Source organism: Denticeps clupeoides, chromosome 10 (assembly GCF_900700375.1).
Source record: "Denticeps clupeoides chromosome 10, fDenClu1.1, whole genome shotgun sequence".
NCBI lineage: Eukaryota > Metazoa > Chordata > Actinopteri > Clupeiformes > Denticipitidae > Denticeps > Denticeps clupeoides.
In genome coordinates this window covers 40398-65416 of record NC_041716.1, presented here as the reverse complement: position 1 = coordinate 65416, position 25019 = coordinate 40398, and the positions used below count along the sequence as shown (strand labels likewise).

The 25019-nt window shown below is 42.8% G+C and overlaps 1 protein-coding gene and 2 long non-coding RNA genes across 6 annotated transcripts in view; all 3 read left to right on the top strand.

Moving 5' to 3' along the window:
- Window positions 1–21880, top strand: part of nfatc2a (nuclear factor of activated T cells 2a) — a 31223-nt gene extending 9343 nt beyond the window's left edge. For all 3 annotated transcript variants that reach the window (XM_028993745.1, XM_028993744.1, XM_028993746.1), the window contains exons 7-10: window positions 14984–15039; window positions 15358–15490; window positions 15582–16142; window positions 20626–21880. In XM_028993745.1, coding sequence (XP_028849578.1) covers window positions 14984–15039; window positions 15358–15490; window positions 15582–16142; window positions 20626–20681 — 806 coding nt within the window. In that variant the 3' untranslated portion in view covers window positions 20682–21880. The remainder of the gene's footprint in view (window positions 1–14983; window positions 15040–15357; window positions 15491–15581; window positions 16143–20625) is intronic.
- On the top strand, window positions 234–1479 carry LOC114798225 (uncharacterized). Its single transcript, XR_003751034.1, has 3 exons — window positions 234–547; window positions 931–1044; window positions 1423–1479. It is a non-coding gene; the product is annotated as an uncharacterized LOC114798225 (long non-coding RNA).
- Window positions 1967–8336, top strand: LOC114798226 (uncharacterized). Of its 2 annotated transcripts, none has more exons than XR_003751035.1 (3): window positions 1967–2028; window positions 7825–7929; window positions 8010–8336. It is a non-coding gene; the product is annotated as an uncharacterized LOC114798226 (long non-coding RNA). The 2 variants fall into 2 exon arrangements; XR_003751036.1 differs by lacking the exon at window positions 1967–2028 and adding an exon at window positions 2443–2504.
- Window positions 21881–25019: the final 3139 nt, after the last annotated feature.

Below are 25019 nucleotides of genomic sequence, written 5' to 3'. Positions count from 1 at the left end.
CTTCTGATGGAACAGAATTATTTCATCATTTGTCTGTCAGCATTTAAGGTACTTATTGTAAACATGCCATACTATATTGACTTATTTACAGTTGGCTTCTAATAGTTAAGATAGCAGCTCATGCATGGTTCCTGCTCAGGTCTGAATATTTTCCAGAAATACAAAAAAAATTGTTTATTTGTTCAGCTATTTGAAGTAGATTTATAATGTCTGCATATATCAGTTGTGTCATCACAAGATCACAAAAAATTGTTTAACAATTTATATATTATATTGTTAATATAAAATTAAGTAATACAAACTAACAATAGTATAATTTTGCATTTAATAACTATTCTCTTTATTCAAATTCAGTATTGATGCTGCAAGGGATGATGGCACCCTTGGAAGACTGGTTAATGATGATCACATTAACCCCAACTGCAAAATGAAAAGAATCATGGTGGAAGGAAAGCCACATTTGTGCCTTTTTGCCTTAAAAGACATAACACCTGGAGACGAGATTAGATATAATTATGGCGATGCTGATTGTCCTTGGAGGAATCAGGTAAGAATTGTAAAAGATATTTTGAAATCTGATATTTATATAAATTTAAGTATTAATTAATTCTAATATTATGTTTGTTCATAAAGTTTTAACAATCAGAATAATTCACACATGCTCGCATCCATTTTACTGTTATTGGTTTACTGGGCTTTTCATATGTTTGCAGCCCTGGTCCTGGATTCGAATTCTGTAACAAATATTGAATATAGAGAATTGTGGTTGTTTTGTTTATTTCACTGAAGATGCATCATCACTATACCTACTTAAGCATATTCTCTGCATCTGTATTTATTTTAAAATGCTTTTGCAACCTGACACTGTTCAGCTTTTTTATCTTTTACCAGTATTTGGGGACTTATTGGGGATTCCTTTGATAATTTCAGGAAGAAAGAAGTGGAATGGAAGGAGCCAGTAACTGTCCCAGGTCAGAAAACGCCTCTGAAAAGGATCTACATTACACCCAAAGTTCATTGGATAACTGCACCCTCAACAATCAGGTATAAAACTGCTGTTTAATTTCCCAATATTATCCATACTTTTAGAATGAGAGTGTGCATTTTAAAGTCCCCACACTGTGCAATGTGCATGATATATGTGAAGTCCCCATGAACTATTGTGTATCACAAATCTTTTTGAAAGATTCACAAGACTCAGGATGAGAAGTGCTGCACCTCCCCCACTATGTCCCCACATTGTCTTCTAAAATTAAATCTCTATACTAAGTCCACACACTACACCTATTTTGATCTATTATGATTTTGTAACACATGTACAACTCTTAGTACATTTAAACATTGAAAATATGTAGTGTGATTGTAGAATGGCAACGTATCTTTTATGTTTGGTTTAATGGCTGACTGTTTTGTTCATTTTAGGAGACAATAAGTGGTACGAACCAAGCCAGTAACTGCCCCAAATCAGATGGTGCCTCTGAAGACAATCAGCATTGCACAGACAGTTCACAGCATGACAGTATCATCCACATTCAGGTATGAAACTGCTCTTTTTTATGTATTTTAATTACCATATACGTTAAGTCCCCACAATGTGCAATGTGCATGATATATGTGAAGTCCCCATGACGTATTGTGTATCACAAATGTTTATGAAAGATTCACAAGACTCAGGATGAGAAGTGCTGCACCTCCCCCACTATGTCCCCACATTGTCTTCTAAAAAAAAATTTCTACACTAAGTCCACACACTACACCTATTTTGATCTATTAGGATTTTGTAACAAAATTAATTATTTTAAGTGCATGTATAACTGTTAGTACATTTAAACATTGAAAATATGTAGTGTGGTTGTAGAATGGCAACATATCTTTTATGTTTGGTCTAATGGCTGACTGTTTTGTTCATTATAGGAGACAATAAAGGGTATGAACCAAGCCAGTAACTGCCCCAAATCAGATGGTGCCTCTGAAGACAATCAGCATTGCACAGACAGTCCACAGCATGACAGTATCTTCCACATTCAGGTATGAAACTGCTCTTTTTTATGTAATTTAATTACAATATACGTTAAGTCCCCACAATGTGCAATGTGCATGATATATGTGAAGTCCCCATAAAGTATTGTGTATCACAAATGTTTATGAAAGATTCACAAGACTCAGGATGAGAAGTGCTGCACCTCCCCCACAATGTCCCCATATTGTCTTCTAAAAAAAAATCTCTACACTAAGTCCACACACTACACCTATTTTGATCTATTAGGATTTTGTAACAAAATTAATTATTTTAATGACATGTATAACTGTTAGTACATTTAAAACATTGAAAATATGTAGTGTGGTTGTAGAATGGCAACATATCTTTTATGTTTGGTTTAATGGCTGACTGTTTTGTTCATTTTAGGAGACAATAAGTGGTACGAACCAAATCAGATGGTGCCTCTGAAGACAATCAGCATTGCACAGACAGTTCACAGCATGACAGTATCTTCCACATTCAGGTATGAAACTGCTCTTTTTTATGTATTTTAATTACCATATACGTTAAGTCCCCACAATGTGCAATGTGCATGATATATGTGAAGTCCCCATGACGTATTGTGTATCACAAATGTTTATGAAAGATTCACAAGACTCAGGATGAGAAGTGCTGCACCTCCCCCACTATGTCCCCACATTGTCTTCTAAAAAAAAATTTCTACACTAAGTCCACACACTACACCTATTTTGATCTATTAGGATTTTGTAACAAAATTAATTATTTTAATGACATGTAAAACTGTTAGTACATTTAAAACATTGAAAATATGTAGTGTGGTTGTAGAATGGCAACATATCTTTTATGTTTGGTCTAATGGCTGACTGTTTTGTTCATTATAGGAGACAATAAAGGGTATGAACCAAGCCAGTAACTGCCCCAAATCAGATGGTGCCTCTGAAGACAATCAGCATTGCACAGACAGTTCACAGCATGACAGTATATTCCACATTCAGGTATGAAACTGCTCTGTTTTATGTATTTTAATTACAATATACGTGTAGTCCCCACAATGTGCAATGTGCATGATATATGTGAAGTCCCCATAAAGTATTGTGTATCACAAATGTTTATGAAAGATTCACAAGACTCAGGATGAGAAGTGCTGCACCTCCCCCACTATGTCCCCACATTGTCTTCTAAAAAAAAATTTCTACACTAAGTCCACACACTACACCTATTTTGATCTATTAGGATTTTGTAACAAAATTAATTATTTTAATGACATGTATAACTGTTAGTACATTTAAAACATTGAAAATATGTAGTGTGGTTGTAGAATGGCAACATATCTTTTATGTTTGGTCTAATGGCTGACTGTTTTGTTCATTATAGGAGACAATAAAGGGTATGAACCAAGCCAGTAACTGCCCCAAATCAGATGGTGCCTCTGAAGACAATCAGCATTGCACAGACAGTCCACAGCATGACAGTATCTTCCACATTCAGGTATGAAACTGCTCTTTTTTATGTAATTTAATTACAATATACGTTAAGTCCCCACAATGTGCAATGTGCATGATATATGTGAAGTCCCCATAAAGTATTGTGTATCACAAATGTTTATGAAAGATTCACAAGACTCAGGATGAGAAGTGCTGCACCTCCCCCACAATGTCCCCACATTGTCTTCTAAAAAAAAATCTCTACACTAAGTCCACACACTACACCTATTTTGATCTATTAGGATTTTGTAACAAAATTAATTATTTTAATGACATGTATAACTGTTAGTACATTTAAAACATTGAAAATATGTAGTGTGGTTGTAGAATGGCAACATATCTTTTATGTTTGGTTTAATGGCTGAGTGTTTTGTTCATTTTAGGAGACAATAAGTGGTACGAACCAAGCCAGTAACTGCCCCAAATCAGATGGTGCCTCTGAAGACAATCAGCATTGCACAGACAGTTCACAGCATGACAGTATCTTCCACATTCAGGTATGAAACTGCTCTTTTTTATGTATTTTAATTACCATATACGTTAAGTCCCCACAATGTGCAATGTGCATGATATATGTGAAGTCCCCATGACGTATTGTGTATCACAAATGTTTATGAAAGATTCACAAGACTCAGGATGAGAAGTGCTGCACCTCCCCCACTATGTCCCCACATTGTCTTCTAAAAAAAAATTTCTACACTAAGTCCACACACTACACCTATTTTGATCTATTAGGATTTGTAACAAAATTAATTATTTTAATGACATGTAAAACTGTTAGTACATTTAAAACATTGAAAATATGTAGTGTGGTTGTAGAATGGCAACATATCTTTTATGTTTGGTCTAATGGCTGACTGTTTTGTTCATTATAGGAGACAATAAAGGGTATGAACCAAGCCAGTAACTGCCCCAAATCAGATGGTGCCTCTGAAGACAATCAGCATTGCACAGACAGTTCACAGCATGACAGTATATTCCACATTCAGGTATGAAACTGCTCTTTTTTATGTATTTTAATTACAATATACGTTTAGTCCCCACAATGTGCAATGTGCATGATATATGTGAAGTCCCCATAAAGTATTGTGTATCACAAATGTTTATGAAAGATTCACAAGACTCAGGATGAGAAGTGCTGCACCTCCCCCACTATGTCCCCACAATGTCTTCTAAAAAAAAATTTCTACACTAAGTCCACACACTACACCTATTTTGATCTATTAGGATTTTGTAACAAAATTAATTATTTTAATGACATGTATAACTGTTAGTACATTTAAAACATTGAAAATATGTAGTGTGGTTGTAGAATGGCAACATATCTTTTATGTTTGGTTTAATGGCTGAGTGTTTTGTTCATTTTAGGAGACAATAAGTGGTACGAACCAAGCCAGTAACTGCCCCAAATCAGATGGTGCCTCTGAAGACAATCAGCATTGCACAGACAGTTCACAGCATGACAGTATCTTCCACATTCAGGTATGAAACTGCTCTTTTTTATGTATTTTAATTACCATATACGTTAAGTCCCCACAATGTGCAATGTGCATGATATATGTGAAGTCCCCATGACGTATTGTGTATCACAAATGTTTATGAAAGATTCACAAGACTCAGGATGAGAAGTGCTGCACCTCCCCCACTATGTCCCCACATTGTCTTCTAAAAAAAAAATTCTACACTAAGTCCACACACTACACCTATTTTGATCTATTAGGATTTTGTAACAAAATTAATTATTTTAATGACATGTAAAACTGTTAGTACATTTAAAACATTGAAAATATGTAGTGTGGTTGTAGAATGGCAACATATCTTTTATGTTTGGTCTAATGGCTGACTGTTTTGTTCATTATAGGAGACAATAAAGGGTATGAACCAAGCCAGTAACTGCCCCAAATCAGATGGTGCCTCTGAAGACAATCAGCATTGCACAGACAGTTCACAGCATGATAGTATATTCCACATTCAGGTATGAAACTGCTCTTTTTTATGTATTTTAATTACAATATACGTTTAGTCCCCACAATGTGCAATGTGCATGATATATGTGAAGTCCCCATAAAGTATTGTGTATCACAAATGTTTATGAAAGATTCACAAGACTCAGGATGAGAAGTGCTGCACCTCCCCCACTATGTCCCCACATTGTCTTCTAAAAAAAAATTTCTACACTAAGTCCACACACTACACCTATTTTGATCTATTAGGATTTTGTAACAAAATTAATTATTTTAATGACATGTATAACTGTTAGTACATTTAAAACATTGAAAATATGTAGTGTGGTTGTAGAATGGCAACATATCTTTTATGTTTGGTCTAATGGCTGACTGTTTTGTTCATTATAGGAGACAATAAAGGGTATGAACCAAGCCAGTAACTGCCCCAAATCAGATGGTGCCTCTGAAGACAATCAGCATTGCACAGACAGTTCACAGCATGACAGTATCTTCCACATTCAGGTATGAAACTGCTCTTTTTTATGTATTTTAATTACAATATACGTTAAGTCCCCACAATGTGCAATGTGCATGATATATGTGAAGTCCCCATAAAGTATTGTGTATCACAAATGTTTATGAAAGATTCACAAGACTCAGGATGAGAAGTGCTGCATCTCCCCCACTATGTCCCCACATTGTCTTCTAAAAAAAAATCTCTACACTAAGTCCACACACTACACCTATTTTGATCTATTAGGATTTTGTAACAAAATTAATTAATTTTAATGACATGTATAACTGTTAGTACATTTAAACTTTGAAATTATGTAGTGTGCTTGCAGAATGCAAACATTACTTTTACATTTGGTCAAATTGCAATCAGACAGTCAGAATTGCACTGTGCACATGTGCTGTGTTGCAGTGTATCACAATGACAATCACTTCTCTTTTACTTAATAAACATTAAGTCCCTTCAATGTAAATATATGTGACATCCCTACAAAGTAGAATGTGCTTCACCACTATTGTTGAAAGGTTAATAAGACTCAACAAGTTTTGTGTACGTGCCTCAGCAGGTACCCACGTTGTCTTCTAAAATGAAGGCTTTAGTGAAATAGCTAAAAGACTCCACGGTAGCATGAAATGGAGTCTACAACTGACATAAGTGGCTCAGGTAGTGCAGCTCGTCCAGGATCAAATTCAAATTTTAATTGTCACATACACAGTCATACATGATATGATATGCAGTTTTAACAAAAGTGTTTAAGTGTTAGGATATGTTAGGAAGTGTTCAAGTGTTAGGTATATCAATGCAAGCTATGGCAAGAAGGTTTGTGTAGAGTCCAGAACATGAAGGCACTACCAGGAAACAGGCCAGTACATCAGAAGACATGGAGGAGGCAGTAGAAGGGCAACCCAGCAGCAGGACCGCTACCTCCACCTTTGTGCAAGGAGGAACAGGAGGACCTCTGCCAGAGCCCTGCAAAATGACCTCCAGCAGGCCTCTCTGCTCTGCTCAAATGGTCAGAAACAGACTCCACAAGGGTGGTATGAGGGCCCGATGTCCATAGATTGGGGTTTTGCTTACAGCCCAACACTGTGCAGCATGTTTGGCATTTGCCAAAGAACAACAAGATTGGCAAATTCGCCACTGGTGCCCTGTGCTCTTCACAGATGAAACCAGGTTCACACAGAGCATATGTGACATGTGACAGTCTGGAGACGCCATGGAGAACATTCTGATGCCTGCAACATCCTCCAGCATGACCAGTGTGGCAGTGGGTCAGTAGTGGTGTGGGGTGGCATTTCTTTAGGGGGGGCGCACAACCCTCCATGTGCTCGCCAGATGTAGCTTGACTGCCATTAACTACCGAGATGAGATCTTCAGACCCCATGTGCACATCTGGGACATCATATCTCGCTTCATCTACCAACACCACGTTGCATCACAGACTGTTCAGGAGTTGGCGGATTCTTTAGACCAGGTCTGGGAGGAGATCCCTCAGGAGACCATCCGTCACCTAAACAGGAGCATGTCCAGTCATTGTAGGGAGGTCATAGAGGCACGTGAAGGCCTCATTACTGGGCCTCATTTTTACTTATTTTAAGGACATTACATCAGCCCATAGTTTGTTTTGCCACTTTAATTTTGAGTGTGACTCCAAATCCAGAGCTTCATGGGTTGATAAATTTGATTTTCATCGATAATTTTTGTGTGATTTTGTAGTTAGCACATTCAACTATGTAAAGAAGTTTTTAATAAGAATATTTCATTCATTCAGATGTAGGATGTCTTATTTCTGTGTTCCCTTAATTTGTGAGCAGTGTATTTTCTCCAAGAAAGAATCAAATCCTTAACAATTTTGAATGCATTTGTTTTGTGTTTAAGTGGCTCTTGATGTAGAACCACCCATAGATCCTTCTGCAAAAGAAGTCCAGAAATCTTCAATTGAACAAGCAACAGAAATAACAAGTACCACAACTACCACGAAAGGTACTGTTTGTTAAACTTCATAGAAAGCCTTTATGAACTTAAAAATCTCTGTTTTTTACTGATGTGCTTTGTTCATTCAGGTCGAAAGGTGGTAAAGAAAAAGAAATGGGACAGTGATGAAATGAATGCAGTTGAAAAGCATCTAAACAGGTTCATCAAAACTTGTACAGTGCCATGAAAACAACAATGTGAGGCCTGTATAAATGCTGAACCTGTTGCCTTGAAAGACAGGGATTGGTTGTCTGTAAAGTTCTTTGTGAAGAACAAAATCACTACCCTTAAAAGAAGAATGTAAAGTCAGTTATTTTATTTTGTTTGGTATCTTATTTTCTCGTATTTTACATTTCTGGTTATTACATTTGTTTTAAAAGGGAATTAGAAGTGTCCTAGTGTCAGCCCATCCTCTCCACCCCTCTTCAGAAAGAGCAGCTTAGAATCTCTTTTTTTTTTTTTTGGAAATGGGTGCAATTCAGTAAAGTGTCTTTGAATCGAATGTAAATATGTACAGAATACTGTTCAGAATGCTACATAAAAATAGCAAAAAAAATAAATATTTTATTCATGTTATTAAATTTTGATCTTTTCATTCATTATATCTGCATCCCAGCTGTTTCGTCCCCATGTTGTTCACAAGTACCTACATCTTACAGTTAACCAGACAGTTCACTATGTGTGTCTGCTGGTCCTCACAAGTGATGTCTACCAGACAAGGTCCCCAGTTTGTAGGAAAATGTCACATTGCTTTATTAATGTATTTTCTATATTTTAAAGTGACAGTCATTTTTAAAGCCTCAAATGAAACATAAATCTATCTTTAGATTTTTCATAAAGCCTTTAGAAATGCACGTCCCCACGATGTGGCATCGTGCATGTAGTCCCCAAATTGCGGCTACACAAGTATGTGTGTGTGTGTGTGTGTGTGTGTGGAGTGAAGGAACAGGAAATGTGTGCTTACAAAGCAGACCAATCACAGTCTGCCTCACTGTCAGGTCCGGCTCATGGAAGAGGGCGCCATCCATCCAAACTAGTATAAGTGGTACTGGGGGTGGTATTGGTAATATTAATAATTGTGATGGTATTGGTAATGTTAATGATAATTGTACTGGGGGTGGTATTGGTAATGTTAATAATAATTGTGGTGGTATTGGTAATGTTAATGATAATTGTACTGGGGTGGTATTGGTAATGTTAATGATAATTGTGGTAGTATTGGTAATGTTAATAATAATTGTGGTGGTATTGGTAATATTAATGATAATTGTACTGGGGTGGTATTGGTAATGTTAATGATAATTGTACTGGGGGTGGTATTGGTAATATTAATGATAATTGTGGTAGTATTGGTAATGTTAATAATAATTGTGGTGGTATTGGTAATATTAATGATAATTGTACTGGGGGTGGTATTGGTAATATTAATGATAATTGTGGTAGTATTGGTAATGTAAATAATAATTGTGGTGGTATTGGTAATATTAATGATAATTGTACTGGGGTGGTATTGGTAATGTTAATGATAATTGTACTGGGGGTGGTATTGGTAATATTAATGATAATTGTGGTAGTATTGGTAATGTAAATAATAATTGTGGTGGTATTGGTAATATTAATGATAATTGTACTGGAGTGGTATTGGTAATATTAATAATAATTGTGGTAGTATTGGTAATGTAAATAATAATTGTGGTGGTATTGGTAATATTAATGATAATTGTACTGGAGTGGTATTGGTAATATTAATAATAATTGTGGTGGTATTGGTAATATTAATGATAATTGTACTGGGGTGGTATTGGTAATATTAATGATAATTGTACTGGGGTGGTATTGGTAATGTTAATGATAATTGTACTGGGGGTGGTATTGGTAATATTAATGATAATTGTGGTAGTATTGGTAATGTAAATAATAATTGTGGTGGTATTGGTAATATTAATGATAATTGTACTGGGGTGGTATTGGTAATATTAATAATAATTGTGGTGGTATTGGTAATATTAATGATAATTGTACTGGGGTGGTATTGGTAATATTAATGATAATTGTGGTGGTATTGGTAATATTAATGATAATTGTACTGGAGTGGTATTGGTAATGTTAATAATAATTGTGGTGGTATTGGTAATATTAATGATAATTGACACTGAGGTCCCCTTGATGAAGGTCCCATGCCCACACACTGCTCCCCGGGCGCCTGTCATGGTGCCCACTGCTCACCAAGGGTGATGGTTAAATACAGAGGACACGTTTCACCGTGTCACCACGTGCTGTGTATCGCAACGACGATCACTTCACTTCATGGTACTTGTACTGGTTCATTTTGTGACGATGTCCCTCATCACGGTAGAAGAATGTGAAGAATTGGAGGTTTCGTTGTAATGTGAGAAGAGAAGTCCACATGTTTCTGAGAATTGTCTCCTCACCCATGTGTGAGCTTCAGGTGAAACTTTCACACGCTGGTCTCCAGCAGCTCACCAGACGAAGTTTGTAGACATACATTCACACTGTAAACTTACTCTGACTTTCACTTTCAGGGCCAGATGGATGAAAGAACCTGTATCTGCACTGTAACTACTAAAAGACTTTTTAAACCTGATTAGATCCCCGCTGTGATTACACACACACAGTAGTCATGGAGGCCGCTGCATTTAAATCCTGACCTTTCCTCGTCTTTCACACATATTTGCATGACGTTTCCATTTCTGATGCAAATCGCTGCCATCGTTGTCCCAGGTTGAGTGGAGGCTGAAGCTCCACCGTGTGTATCGGCTCTGTACGGAATACACTCGCAGTACAATTTACTGGGGGATGTTGAAGGTCAGGGGTCAGGTGAGCAGGCACACCTCCACCCACCAGTGAAGCGCTGCGGTGTGTGTGTTTGTGTGTGTTGTTGTCGTTTTCCACCTGGCTCTTGTAAAATGTTTGAATGACAGGAACTGTGTGTGTGTGTGTGTTGTCGCAACTTTCATTGTGCTTTTACGCTTCAGCTGCTCTGTGGCGTTGCAGAGGGCAGCTGGTGTGTGTGTGTGTGTGTGTGTGTGTGCGCGCGCGCCACCCTAATCCCAAACAGATGTTCGGTGCTTTTTGTTTTGTCTGTATGTTGATTGCTGCTGATAAAATTTGTCCTTCATAAAACCTCCATTTGAGAAGATTTTGTGCAGTTTTTACATGATCATGTTTCATCTCTTGTTTCAGATTAGTTTTGACCTTCAATGGAAGAGATGGATGTTTGGAGAAAGTCTCCCATTACATCCGACAGCACGATCAGTACATACAATCACTACACGTGATCAGTACACGTGATCAATACATATGATCAGTACACGTGATCAGTACATACGATCAGTACATACGATCAGTACATACGATCAGTACACGTGATCAGTACACGTGATCAGTACATACGATCAGTACACGTGATCAGTACATGCGATCAGTACACGTGATCAGTACACGTGATCAGTACATACGATCAGTACACGTGATCAGTACACGCGATCAGTACACGCGATCAGTACACGCGATCAGTACACGCGATCAGTACACGTGATCAGTACATACGATCAGTACACGTGATCAGTACACGTGATCAGTACATACGATCAGTACACGTGATCAGTACACGTGATCAGTACATACGATCAGTACACGTGATCAGTACACGTGATCAGTACATGCGATCAGTACATGCGATCAGTACACGTGATCAGTACACGTGATCAGTACACGTGATCAGTACATACGATCAGTACACGTGATCAGTACACGTGATCAGTACATACGATCAGTACACGCGATCAGTACATACGATCAGTACACGTGATCAGTACACGTGATCAGTACTTACGATCAGTACACGTGATCAGTACATACGATCAGTACACGTGATCATTACGTGTGATCAGTACATACGATCAGTACACGTGATCAGTACATACGATCAGTACACTTGATCATTACGTGTGATCAATGCTCATAACCAGTAGACATGATTCCTACATTACATTTACAGCATTTATCAAATGCTCTTATCCAGAGCGACTTACAATCAGGGACAGTCCCCCCCCTGGAGACACTCAGGGTTAAGTGTCCTGCTCAGGGGGACAATGGTAGTAAGTGGGGTTCGAACCTGGGTCTTCTGGTTCATAGGCGAGTGTGTTACCCACTAGGCTACTACCACATTATCAGTTTGCACGATCAGTACAGTTGATCACTACACCCAATCAATACAAGTGATCAGTACACACAATCATTACAGGAACGGTTTACATGATTAGTACGCACTGTCAGTACACGTAATCAGTACTTGGTGGTAAAGCCTTTGATGGAAATCACAGAGGTTAGAAACGTCTTGTAGTTGCCTCTGTGTCATGTAAACCTACAATTAAAATGTTGGACTGATCATTAATTATCAGTGGACGAAGCTGTAACGTTGTCAGCACGTTACCGGTACGTCACCGTCGCCACGGTACCCATACGACACCGTCGGCACGGTACCCGTACGACACCGCCGGTACGACACCGCTGGTACGACACCGTCGGCACGGTACCCATACGACACCGCCGGTACGACACCGTCGGCACGGTACCGGTACGACACCGTCGGTACGACGCCGTTGGCACGGTACCCATACGACACCGCCGGTACGACACCGTCGGCACGGTACCGGTACGACACCGTCGGTACGACACCGTCGGCACGGTACCCATACGACACCGCCGGTACGACACCGTCGGCACGGTACCGGTACGACACCGTCGGTACGACGCCGTCGGCACGGTACCGGTACGACACCGTCGGTACGACGCCGTTGGCACGGTACCCATACGACACCGCCGGTACGACACCGTCGGCACGGTACCGGTACGACACCGTCGGTACGACACCGTCGGCACGGTACCCATACGACACCGCCGGTACGACACCGTCGGCACGGTACCGGTACGTCCCCCGTTTCGTTGTGTGATTAGTGCCAATAACTGGAAGACTCGGTATGACTGTAGACAGCTGGGCGGGGCACATTGTAACGTGTGCGAGGTGGCTTATAATGTCTTATAACTGTAATATAACTGAGATAACCGGTTCCTCACTGTCTTCTGATTCACAGTATGTAAGCGGTTAAGGGTCCGTGTGCTATGATGAAGATCTGATTTGATGATGATGATGTCAGTCCTGCCAGGCACGCCTGGGGGGGTGAGGTGGACTCCCCTGTGCAGCAGGAAGTGGTCCTGTGCTGGCAATATGATCAACCGTGATGCTCCGCCCACTAAAAATGGACAAGTTGCTGCATCGCTCATGCTGGATCTGACACCTCTGTTTCATTTGGGTCTGTCAGAATGACAGAATGACCATTTACTATCGTGCTGGGAACACGTTTCTGGCTCCCTGAGGCTAACCACTGAAGCTAGCAACCCGAAAATTGAGTGCCACCAACGGGGGTTTGGAAAATCCGGAAAAACCTGGAAAACTGGGAAAATGGCAAAGGACATAACTTACGTTCAAGGCTGCCACGCAAAGAACGTGAAACGCACAGAAACATGACATATTGTTTATTTTGGTAGGTCGTTCTGCCCGCCCACAAATTGGGTTCAAAGTGTAAAAAATACCATTTAATATTGTGCAGAGGAAGATGTTTTTAGCTCCCGGTGACCAGCTGTAAAAGCTAGAGACACGGGAGTCGAGGCGTGGCCGAAGACACACAATCCGACATTTTGGATGTGTTGCTACCCCCAACAGGGGTTGAGGAAATCTGCAAAACAAGGAAAAAAGCAAAAAAGACCATGTCGTGCATATGTGGCTGCCACACATATGCCACTTCAAGACCTTGAAACGCACAAAAAAAACTGACAAAATGACATATTGGTTGCTTCATTGGGGACTACAGGACGGCCACAAATCGTGACCAAACCATTAAAAGTGTGAAAAAAATTGGTTTCTACAATGACACATTTTAGCGCACACAGATTAAACCAGCAGCTTCATTAGGATGCCAATCAAACACATTATTAAGACCGCCCGGTCTGCTTAATTAGGGACGACCTGTCCTTTAGCCATTTCATAAGGGTCGCCCTGTCCTTCAGCCACTTTATCAGGGACGCCCTGTCCTACAGCCACTTTATTAGGGATGACCTGTCCTTTAACCACTTTAGTAGGGACGCCCTGTCCTTCGGTAACCGTATTAGGGATGCCCTGTCCTTCAGCCACTTTATTAGGGACGCCCTGTCATACAGCCACTGTATTAGGGACGCCCGGACCTTCGAACACTTTAGTAGGGACGCCCGGTCCTTCGGCCACTTTAGTAGGGACGCCCAGTACTTCGGTCACTTTATTAGGGACGACCTGTCTTTCGGCCACTTTATTAGGGATGCCCTGTCCTTCGGCTACTAACATGCTACGCCTTGAGCTAACACGATAATTTTTGTCCAAACGTCACCAAATTTAACATGATGCCTCTTGGCCACGCCCTGTTAGCATTTTTTATGTTAGTATGCTAGCATTATCATGTTAACATGCAAATTTTTAAACACTCTCTAAACGTCACCAAATTTAACGTGACACATCTTAGACATGCCCTCTTAGTGTTTTTGATGCTAGCATGCTAACATGCTAATTTTTAAACATGCTCCAAACGTCACCAAATTTTACGTGAAGCACCTTGGCCACGCCGTGTTAGCGTTTTTGATGTTAGCATGCAAGCATTAACATGCTATCTTTTCAACATGTTCTAAACGTCAACAAATTTCATGTCACTGCCTGCTCTATCGTACACTTTAATAACACCGCCTGATTTCACAGCTAAGACCAGCTCAGGAGGTTATGCCCACGCTCCTACGAAAAACGCCCGGACAGGCCCATCAAAATTTCCTCTGGAATTTTCGTTTCTAGTTTTTAATTGTTCTGCACTGAAAAGGTCACCTGGTGGGAATTCATCTGCTGCTTAGAATCAGCACGTTGCTTCAGATGTGTAAAGGTCAAGAATGCGTTCATCTGACCACACCTGAGGTCATGGAGTCACGGCTTTACACACACACTCACACATCTTTTCTTTTTCAGAGGGACAGCAGATCTGGGAAGTGGAGGCCACCGTGGACAAAGATAAGAGTCAAGCTGTAAGTTCCAACAAATTTTCCAAATTCCAAAACTGCCGGTTAAGGAAGCGGCTCTGTAATCGGAAGGTTGCAGGTTCGAACCCCGATCCGCCGAGGTGCCACTGAGGTCCCCTTGATGAAGGTCCCGTCCCCACACACTGCTCCCCGGGCGCCTCTCATGGTGGCCACTGCTCACCAAGGGTGACGGTTAAATACAGAGGTCACATTTCACTGTGTCACCGCGGGCTGTGCCGCAGTGTCTCACAATGACAATCACGTCACTGTCACTCTCCGCTGGTAATGGTGATGAAGCGCGCCGTGTGTGGTTGTGATTTCCAGAGCATGATGTTCATCGAGGTTCCCGCCTTCCGAGACCCAGCCATTCGCCACCCGGTCAAGGTGAACTTTTACGTCATCAACGGGAAGAGGAAACGCAGCCAACCGCAGCACTTCACCTACACCCCACTTCCAGGTATGTCGCCCACACCTCCCTGGAAGTGGGGTGTAGGTGGGACCCCCAGGTGGGATGTTCTCCAGGTGAATATTGGTGGTGTGTGTTGCAGTGGCCTCTATAAAGACGGAACCAGCGGACGAGTATGAACGTGCTCAGCTGGGATACAACCTGCCGCAGTTCTACCACACGCCCAGCCTGGCACCCGCGGGCGACCAGCAGCACAGTCCCGCCATCGTCTTCTCCCGCGGGGCCAAGGCTCCGAGCGCCGGCCCCGCACTCTTCCCGCAGCCTGGAGGGGGCGCTGGCGCGGCCCCAGACCCCCATCGCTCAGTCCTGGTTCACGCAGGCTCCCCAGCTCAGACGCCACCCCTCGGAGGCCACGCCCACTCACACCCATCCATCATTCAGTTCTCGCCCACCAACGCCCACCTGCTGCGGGGCGCGGCCCCCGACCCCCAGCACGTCCTCTACAACGACGGATTCGTCCCCCCGGCAGCGACTCCCCGCCCCCCAGTGCAGCCGTACCCCACCGTCATCCAGCAGCAGCCGTACGCCCAGAAGATGCCCAAGACCAGGAGCCCCCCAGCGCACCTCGACGGGCGGAGCCCCGCCCTGCCGGGCCGGGTCACCGTCAAACAGGAGAACCTGGACCAGGCCTATCTGGACGATGGTGAGTGAGCAGCGTTCCACACACACACACACACAAACACACACTCTCACACACACAAAAACACACACTCTCTCACACACACACACATGCACGCATCATATACACTGGGATAGTGGTGGCCTAGCAGTTAAGGAAGTGGCCCCGTAATCAGAAGGTTGCGGGTTCGAACCCTGATCCACCAAGGTGCCACTGAGGTCCCCACACGTTGCTCCCCGGGCGCCTGTCATGGTGCCCACTGCTCACCAAGGGTGATGGTTAAATACAGAGGACACGTTTCAATGTGTCACTGTATGCTGTGCTGCAGTGTCTCACAATGACAATAACTTCACTTTCCCTTCACAACAAATACACACCACAGATACACACACACATCAAATACACACATCACACACAAACAAGCTGCATTATCAGCAGTCGGTGCTGTTCAGCAGAAACTAATGCCAGAGTTGCTAACAAGGGGTTCCCCCCATCAAAGGCCCCCCTGCATGTTGGCATGGTAACGCGGCCTGTGTACTGGTACCGTGGCAACGCGCCGCACCGTTGCTGTTTACCGAGGGAAGCCCGACTCCCCGTCCAGAAGAAATTCCATCTGCCTGAGTCGCTGGCTGCCTTCCCTCCTCGTTTCAGTCCGTCTCACTTTTTCCAGCAGACCCCCCCCCCCCCGACTTCTCTACCCCCCCGTTTTTCCTGCCGCCGCGGAGCAGAGGAACCGCAGCTGTGAACAGGACGCTCTTGTGCCAGATTGGCAGGAGACTCCGAGGTGGAAAAAGGGCAAATTCTCCAGCAGATGGAGGGGCGGGGGAAACCCCGTCCAACCCCAACAAACAGCGAGGCTTCCCCGGACCCCCACCCCGTACAACCAGTTACCACGGCAACCGCTGTCACAGCACAACCACGCCAGCGGGGACAAGAAAAAAAACAGGAACCGCAGAGGAACCCAGTTCAGGAGAACTTCAGACCATGTTAACAGGACTGTGTGTGTGAGAGTGTGTGCGTGTAAGAGTGTGTGTATGTGTGAGAGTGTGTGTAAAAGGTGAGAGTGCGTGTGTGTAAGAGTGCGTGCGTGTGAGAGTGTGTGTGTATAGGTGAGAGTGCGTGTGTGTAAGAGTGCGTGCGTGTGAGAGTGTGTGTATAGGTGAGAGTGCGTGTGTGTAAGAGTGCGTATGTGTGAGTGTGTGTGTGTGCGAGAGTGTGTGTATAGGTGAGAGTGCGTGTGTGTAAGAGTGTGTGCGTGTGAGAGTGTGTGTATAGGTGAGTGTGTGTGTATGTGTGAGAGTGTGTGTATAGGTGAGAGTGCATGTGTGTAAGAGTGTGTGCGTGTGAGAGTGTGTGTATGTGTGAGAGTGTGTGTATAGGTGAGAGTGCGTGTGTAAGAGTGTGAGAGTGTGTGTGTGTGTGTGTGTGTGAGCTTTTGAAGATGCACCTTGAATAAATTCCCCCGTCTTTTTGGTGGCTGCAGATTTTCGGTATTCAGACACCCACGTAGATCAAGTTTTTTTTTTTCAGCGCCGCAGCGTCTCATTGGCTGATGAGTCACATCCCGCCGCCTGACCGCCTCTCTTCTCTCGTTTCTCGTCTTCTTCACTTTGCTAATTTGTAGGTGTGAAGTTATTGATCTGGTTCTGAGTCAGTCAGAATCCCCTGGTTACCAGGCCACGCCCACCTCATGTTTAACCCGTCAGAAACCCGTCCGGTTTTAATTACTTCACCACAGACCCATACAAATAAACAGAATACTACATGTATATATATTTATGTAAAGAACCGGGACAGGATCTACAGTCCACTGGCCTTTAAGAATGTGCTGTAATGTGATGTAATAAAACTAGAACTTGTATTAATGACTTTAACAAGCTGCTGGAGAACAAACGACACACAGAAATTCATAATCACGTTTGTGGTGGCATCTGGGTGGAGGAAGTCATGTCGTTGGGGTGGTGGTCCTGCGGTCAGGGCTTTGGCTTCTCTTTTCCTGTCTGTCTCTAACGCAGACATCAGATCAGATAATAATCCATCATTAGTCCCAGAAATGGGGCACAGAACCTGCACATTAGGAGATAGGAGATAATAAATTGAAAAAAACCTGTACTAGTACAGTATAAATGTGCATATCTGGATATGTAAACTTAGAGACAGGGGCAGTGGTGGCCTAGCGGTTAAGGAAGCGGCCCCGTAATCAAATGGTTGCCGGTTCGAATCCCGATCTGCCAAGGTGCCCTGAGGTGCCACTGAGCAAAGCACCGTCCCCACACACTGCTCCCCGGGCGCCTGTCATGGCTGCCCACTGCTCACTCAGGGCGATGGGCTAAATGCAGACGACAAATTTCACTGTGTGCACCGTGTGCTGTGCTGCTGTGTATCACATGTGACAATCACTTCACTTCACTTTACTTTACTTTACTTACTTATATGTCTACTTATATGTAGACATTTTACATTTACAGCATTTACCAGACAGCCTTATCCAGAGTTACAGGGACAGTCCCCCCCTGGAGACACTCAGGGTTAAGTGTCTTGCTCAGGGACACGATGGTAGTAAGTGGGGTTTGAACCTGGGTCTTCTGGTTCACAGGCGAGTGTGTTACCCACTCAGTGTAAAGGTGGCTGGGTGGTTTCACCTGGACCAGGCCTATCTGGACGATGGTGAGTGAGCAGCATTCCACTCACACAGCAAAGCCTCAGTTATGAGAACAAAACAAATCCCGGAAGTGCTCTGCCCTCTACTGACTAGCCCTGACCACACACACACACACACACACACACACACACCTGGTCCTGTTAACAAGGTCTGAAGTTCTTCTGGTTCCTCTGTGGTTCCTGCACTCTTGTTCTTCTCCCTCAACTGTCGACTGGCCTGGATCTGGTTTGTTTAGAATGCATTAGAATATGATGTTTAAAACGTTGTGCGTGTGAGTGAGTGAGTAAGAGAGAGAGTGAGTATTTGTTCTCATTCTGACTGTTAATCTGGGCTATAAACAAGGCAGCAGGTCTCCTACAGAATCAGTAACTATATACAAGACATAAGCCATGACAGGCTTAGTATCGACTACATGATACTAATTCTAAAATATATCATTCCTTACATAAATGCAGTGTGTGGGGATGGTGCTTTTGCTCAGTGGCATCTCAGTGGCACCTTGGCAAGTACATAACTCCACACGTGTTCATTCAAACTTTTGAATGAACCCATATATACTACCCATATATACTACCCATATATACTACCCATATACTAGTAGTACTGCCCATATATACTACCCATATACTAACAGTACTACCCATATATACTACCCATATGGTAGCAGTACTGCCCATATATACTACCCATATACTAGCAGTACTGCCCATATATACTACCCATATACTAGTAGTACTGCCCATATATACTACCCAGATACTAGTAGTACTGCCCATATATACTACCCAGATACTAACAGTACTACCCATATATACTACCCAAAAATTAGCAGTACTGCCCATATATACTACCCATATACTAGCAGTACTGCCCATATATACTACCCATTTACTAGCAGTACTGCCCATATATATACTACCCATATACTAGCAGTACTGCCCATATATACTACCCATATACTAGCAGTACTGCCCATGTACTACCCTTTTACTAGAAGTGCTACCAGTATATGCTACCCTTATATAACAAGTACTACCACCCCATTAACATCTTTTATGCTGGGCGATGATGATTAAGATCATCAGCAGCAATCTTCATCAGCAGACCAGACACAATCCATAATTGACCAGTCTGTGCTGTAGTAGCCCATGGTTGTCATGGCGTCTGGTGGCAGGCATGGAGGTGGTGAAGTGACATGGGGCGGCTGTTTTCCCTCCCATTGATCAGAAAACCCACTGGAGGGTCAGGGGGGTCACACACACACACACACACACACACATAGGGGATGTGGATTTTCAGGAGAGGCAACATTCTTCTCATACACTAAACACTGCCTGCCTGACTGTCTGTCTGTGTGTGTGTGTGTGTGTGTGTGTGTGTGTGTGTGTGTGTGAGCGCACGCTCAAGTTTGTTTGTCCCCTACGCACTTTGCTGCTATTTTTAGGAACCTTAAGCCATAAAAGTTTCCATTTATTCACACCTGAGCGCACACACACACACACACACACACACACCACATCAGAGCCATGAAGTAAACAACAGAAAGTGATGACCAGTCACCTGCACAAACACACAAACTCTCCCTCAGACACTGTGAGCTCCTCACTGGAATTAAACTTCCTTGTTCCTGGACATGGTTCCTGTCTCCAGCCGGCTGGAAGAACAATGCAGAACTTCAGTTCCAAACCCCACTGTAACCATGTGTTTCCTGCACTCCTAACCTCATTTCCCTGATGGTGTGTGATGAGAACCTTCAGCAGGGCTCACATGAGTGACAGCACTGGTTCTTCTTCACCAGAATCTATGTTCCTCACATTCTTTTCTCCATTTCTCTGTCCTCCACAGTGAATGAGATCATAAGGAAGGACCTGACTGGGGTCCCCGGCAGGGGACAGTCGTAGTGGTGCAGCAGATCCCTTCAGGAACATCCTGATGAAAACCACGTCTGGAACTGTGTGAATGTATTTCCTTACTCATCATCCACTGGTTCTTTTGTTCAGTTTCTTCTAATTTCATACTGAATTGTTCAGGATCTACTGAAGAACCAACCCTGTGCTGACGTGCCTCTGTTCCATCTCCATCTCTCCTTGCCAAAGATTTCTATAAGAAAACTTCACCATATGCAGTATTTCCTCTTAGTGTGAAAAACCAGCCACAGGCCTTCAACATGCAGAACGTTGCTTCTGACTAGAACAGCCCATAACAAGGTTCTGCAGGACAAGCAGAGCTTCTGTTAACGTGAAAGATGGAAGCTCCTGAGATGCAAAAACTCACCAAAGATCAGGACGGAGGCAGACTCCTCTTCATCCAGAGAAAAAGGAAGACTAAAAAAGCCTTAAAAGAATCTTCTGCCTTCTCCGTGTCCTCAGATATGAATTTCCATGTTTATAGCTGCAGACAAGATTCAAGACAAAAAAATTCAAAATTTTGAAATATTTATTTTTTTTAAGAAAAGATTCTTCGGGTCAAATATCTTGTATTTTTGTACATTTTGGTGATTTTCTTCCTTTCTGTATTTAAAAAGGCCATTTTGTCAAGTGTTGAACCTCAACATTCAGAAGAAAACGTGAAATGAATAAGGTGGGAATTTGGCCAGTTTTATCCACTGAAGCTCCGGACGGATTACTGCTGAGATTCCATCACGTCTGGAGAAATGATCACTGTTCACAATTTTATAAAACACATGATCAAACTCATATTTTAGCGTTTGGATGAGATGCTCGCTGTAAATATCACTTTACTTAATAAAATGTGCTGACTTTCTTTTAGCAGAAGCGATGGTTTAGAATTAGAAATTATTATTATGAACTGAATCAGCTACTTAATTCTTTGTCATTCATTGTAAATCAGATGCCAAAGATGGGAACGTGTAGCCATTTCTCCATTTATATTAATATATCAGCCAGTTTATACGTTTTTGTTGTAGACGTTTATTTAAATCTTTTTATACAGATGCCTTCTCTTCTTTTATTCCTTTCCTGTGTGTATTTTCTATCTGAATCGTGTATCTTCATAAAGCAATAAATCACATATATCAAACGTGCTCCTCTGTCTGTACGTTACATCTGACGTTCCTCCGTACAAATCTGGTCCATGTAAAACCCCCCATAATGCACCTCGGCTCGGTGCTGTAGGCGTGATGTTGTTGCCATGGAGACTGCTGATGCACGTAAAAGTAAAATGAAGTGATTGTCACATGTGATACACAGCAGCACAGCACACGGTGCACACAGTGAAATTTGTCCTCTGCATTTAACCATCACCCTGAGTGAGCAGTGGGCACCATGACAGGCGCCCAGGGAGCAGTGTGTGGGGACGGTGCTTTGCTCAGTGGCACCTCAGTGGCACCTCGCGGATGGGGATTCGAACCGGCAACCTTCTGATTATGAGGCCGCTTCCTTCACCGCTAGGCCACCGCTGCCCCTAAGAGGTCCGCTTGTCCCGGTGCTGGGTTCACTTTTCCCTGGTCACTCTGCTGGCTCCACATGGACAAGACAGGAACTTACATTTCTTACAATACATTTCTGGAAGTTTATCTTCAATAAACGACACAAACCAGCGACACCAGAAACCAGCGTCTGACCTGGACCAGCTGTCCCGTTCCGCCCCCTGCTGGCTCGGTCCTGTCACTTCCCGACATTCCTGGTCCCTCCGGATCCCCGACAAACATGACAAACACGACAACAAACATGTCCCATTCCGCCCCCTGCTGGCTGGATCCTGTCACTTCCTGACATTCCTGGTCCCTCCGGATCCCCGACAAACGTGACGCGACGTGACAAACAACACGACAACAAACATGACAAACATGACACGACAACAAAAACACCACAACAAACATGACACAACGACAAACATGACACGACACAACAAACATAATACAACAACAAACATGACAAACATGACACAACAACAAAAACACCACAACAAACATGACACAACAACAAACATGACGCGACACAACAAAAAACACCACAACAAACATGACAAACATGACACAACAAAAAACACCACAACAAACATGACACAACAACAAACATGACACGACACAACAAACATAATACAACAACAAACATGACAAACATGACACAACAAAAAACACCACAACAAACATGACACAACAACAAACATGACGCAACACAACAAACATAATACAACAACAAACAGGACAAACATGACACAACAACAAAAAACACCACAACAAACATGACACAACAACAAACATGACGCAACACAACAAACATAATACAACAACAAACAGGACAAACATGACACGACAACAAAAAACTGGACAACAAAAATGACACAACGACAAACATGACGCGACAGATTATTTATTATATTTATTTTGTATCTGTTGTATTTTTTTTATTTTCTATTTCTAATATTTTGGGGATGGCATTCTGCTCTGAGGGGTGGTGGACAGGACCACAGTCTTGTTGTACTATTGTCCTAAGCGTGACTGTTCAGTGACAATATTGAATGTTAATCTAGTATGGGCCAGCGGAGGGCGCCGTTGTTCTTCCGTCCAGCCGTGGCTTCCTCTGGCGGATGGACCTGCTGCTCACACCACGTAAAAAACAGCAGATGTTCATATTTGATCATAAATCACTTTATTTTTTTAAACTGGATACTCGGATTATGCATCAACAAAGCAGAATTGTAAAACGTATAGATTTTTGTGTTATGACGATGATTTTGTATTATTATAGTTTTTTTGTGTGTAATTAGTTATTTTAATCAGTGCTCTGTTTTCACCCGCAGGTTAAATGTCACCCAGCTGCACACACCTGACAGCAGGAGGCGTGGTGATGGAAATGAGAGCAGCGTGTTGTCAACAATCACACACACACACACACACACACAAACATACACGCGGTGGAAGTGTTTCAGATGAAATCTCTGTTCTGTGCAGTAACACGTGGCATTACTTCACTTTCACTCACTGTCCTGAACTGCTGCTCAGGGTCGTCCCAGAAGACTCACACCACCATGCGTCTCCACGTCAACCCACACACCAACATTCTGCTCCAGTCTACACAATTATCAAGAGAATTAAAAACTTTGCACTGTCGGCTGTGACCTTTAGCAGCATGAACCATCTGGAATTCTTCGTATTTCGTTCTTGGGGTCAATAGAAGACTGATCTGGGGACAGTGATGGTCTGGCAACCGATGGAAGCGGCCCCGTAACCAGAAGGTTGCTGGTTTGAATCCCGAACTGCCAAGGTGTCACTGAGGTCCCCTTGATGAAGGTCACGTCCCCACACACTGCACCCCGGGCGCCTGTCATGGTGTCCACTGTCACCATGGGTGACAGTTAAATACAGAGGACACGTTTCACCGTGTACTGCAGAGAAAAACAATCACATTCACTATCAGTATTTTTTTGGTGAATTATTAAAATCCGTCTACATCTGTGGACGGAGACCAGCGTGTTTCAACTTCAGTTCCAGATGAGCTGTGATGCCTCGGTGGTCCTGGGATAGCCAGGAACACACACGAGGGTTCTAACCACCTTCAGCTTCCACTCGTTCTGTCTGGGTGATTGGTATGATGCTAGTAGCCTTGCAGGTAACACACTCGCCTATGAACCAGAGGACCCAGGTTCAAACCCCACCTACTACCATCCTGTCCCTGAGCAAGACACTTAACCCTGAGTGTCTCCAGGGGGGGACTGTCCCTGTAACTACTGACTGTAAGTCGCTCAGGATAAGGACGTCTGGTAAATGCTGTAAATGTAAATGTAGAACCTCCCACACTCCTATGTCCTGCATTTCTTCAAGTGCTATGCCAGGTTTCAGTTTGTTTTGTGTATATTTTGTGTCACGCATTTTTTGTTGAGCGAGGTGCCTCGTCGCTCCTTCTCCACTGTGGCATTACAACGGAGTTTCATGATCCCGATTTCCTGATTGTGTACACCTGACGTTTTGTGTATAAATGTAGACCCATTGTGTCTGTATCCCTTTCTGGCTGATGTGTAACGTTATAAGTAAACCCCGTTTCCATCATGAAGTTGCTTCCATTTCTCCTGCCATGTCCTGCTGCCGTGGCAACAGTATATTCCAGTATGAGATCAGGATAAAAGATGATAAATGACCTTCATCTGCTCTGAGCGAGGTCATCATGTTTGGTGAAGAGCAGTTGTGTGGCTAAAGCTTTTATACAAACATTATGCAAATTAACTCTAACGTTTCTATGATATGCAAATTTAGCATTCAAAGCAGAATGTCGCAGTCT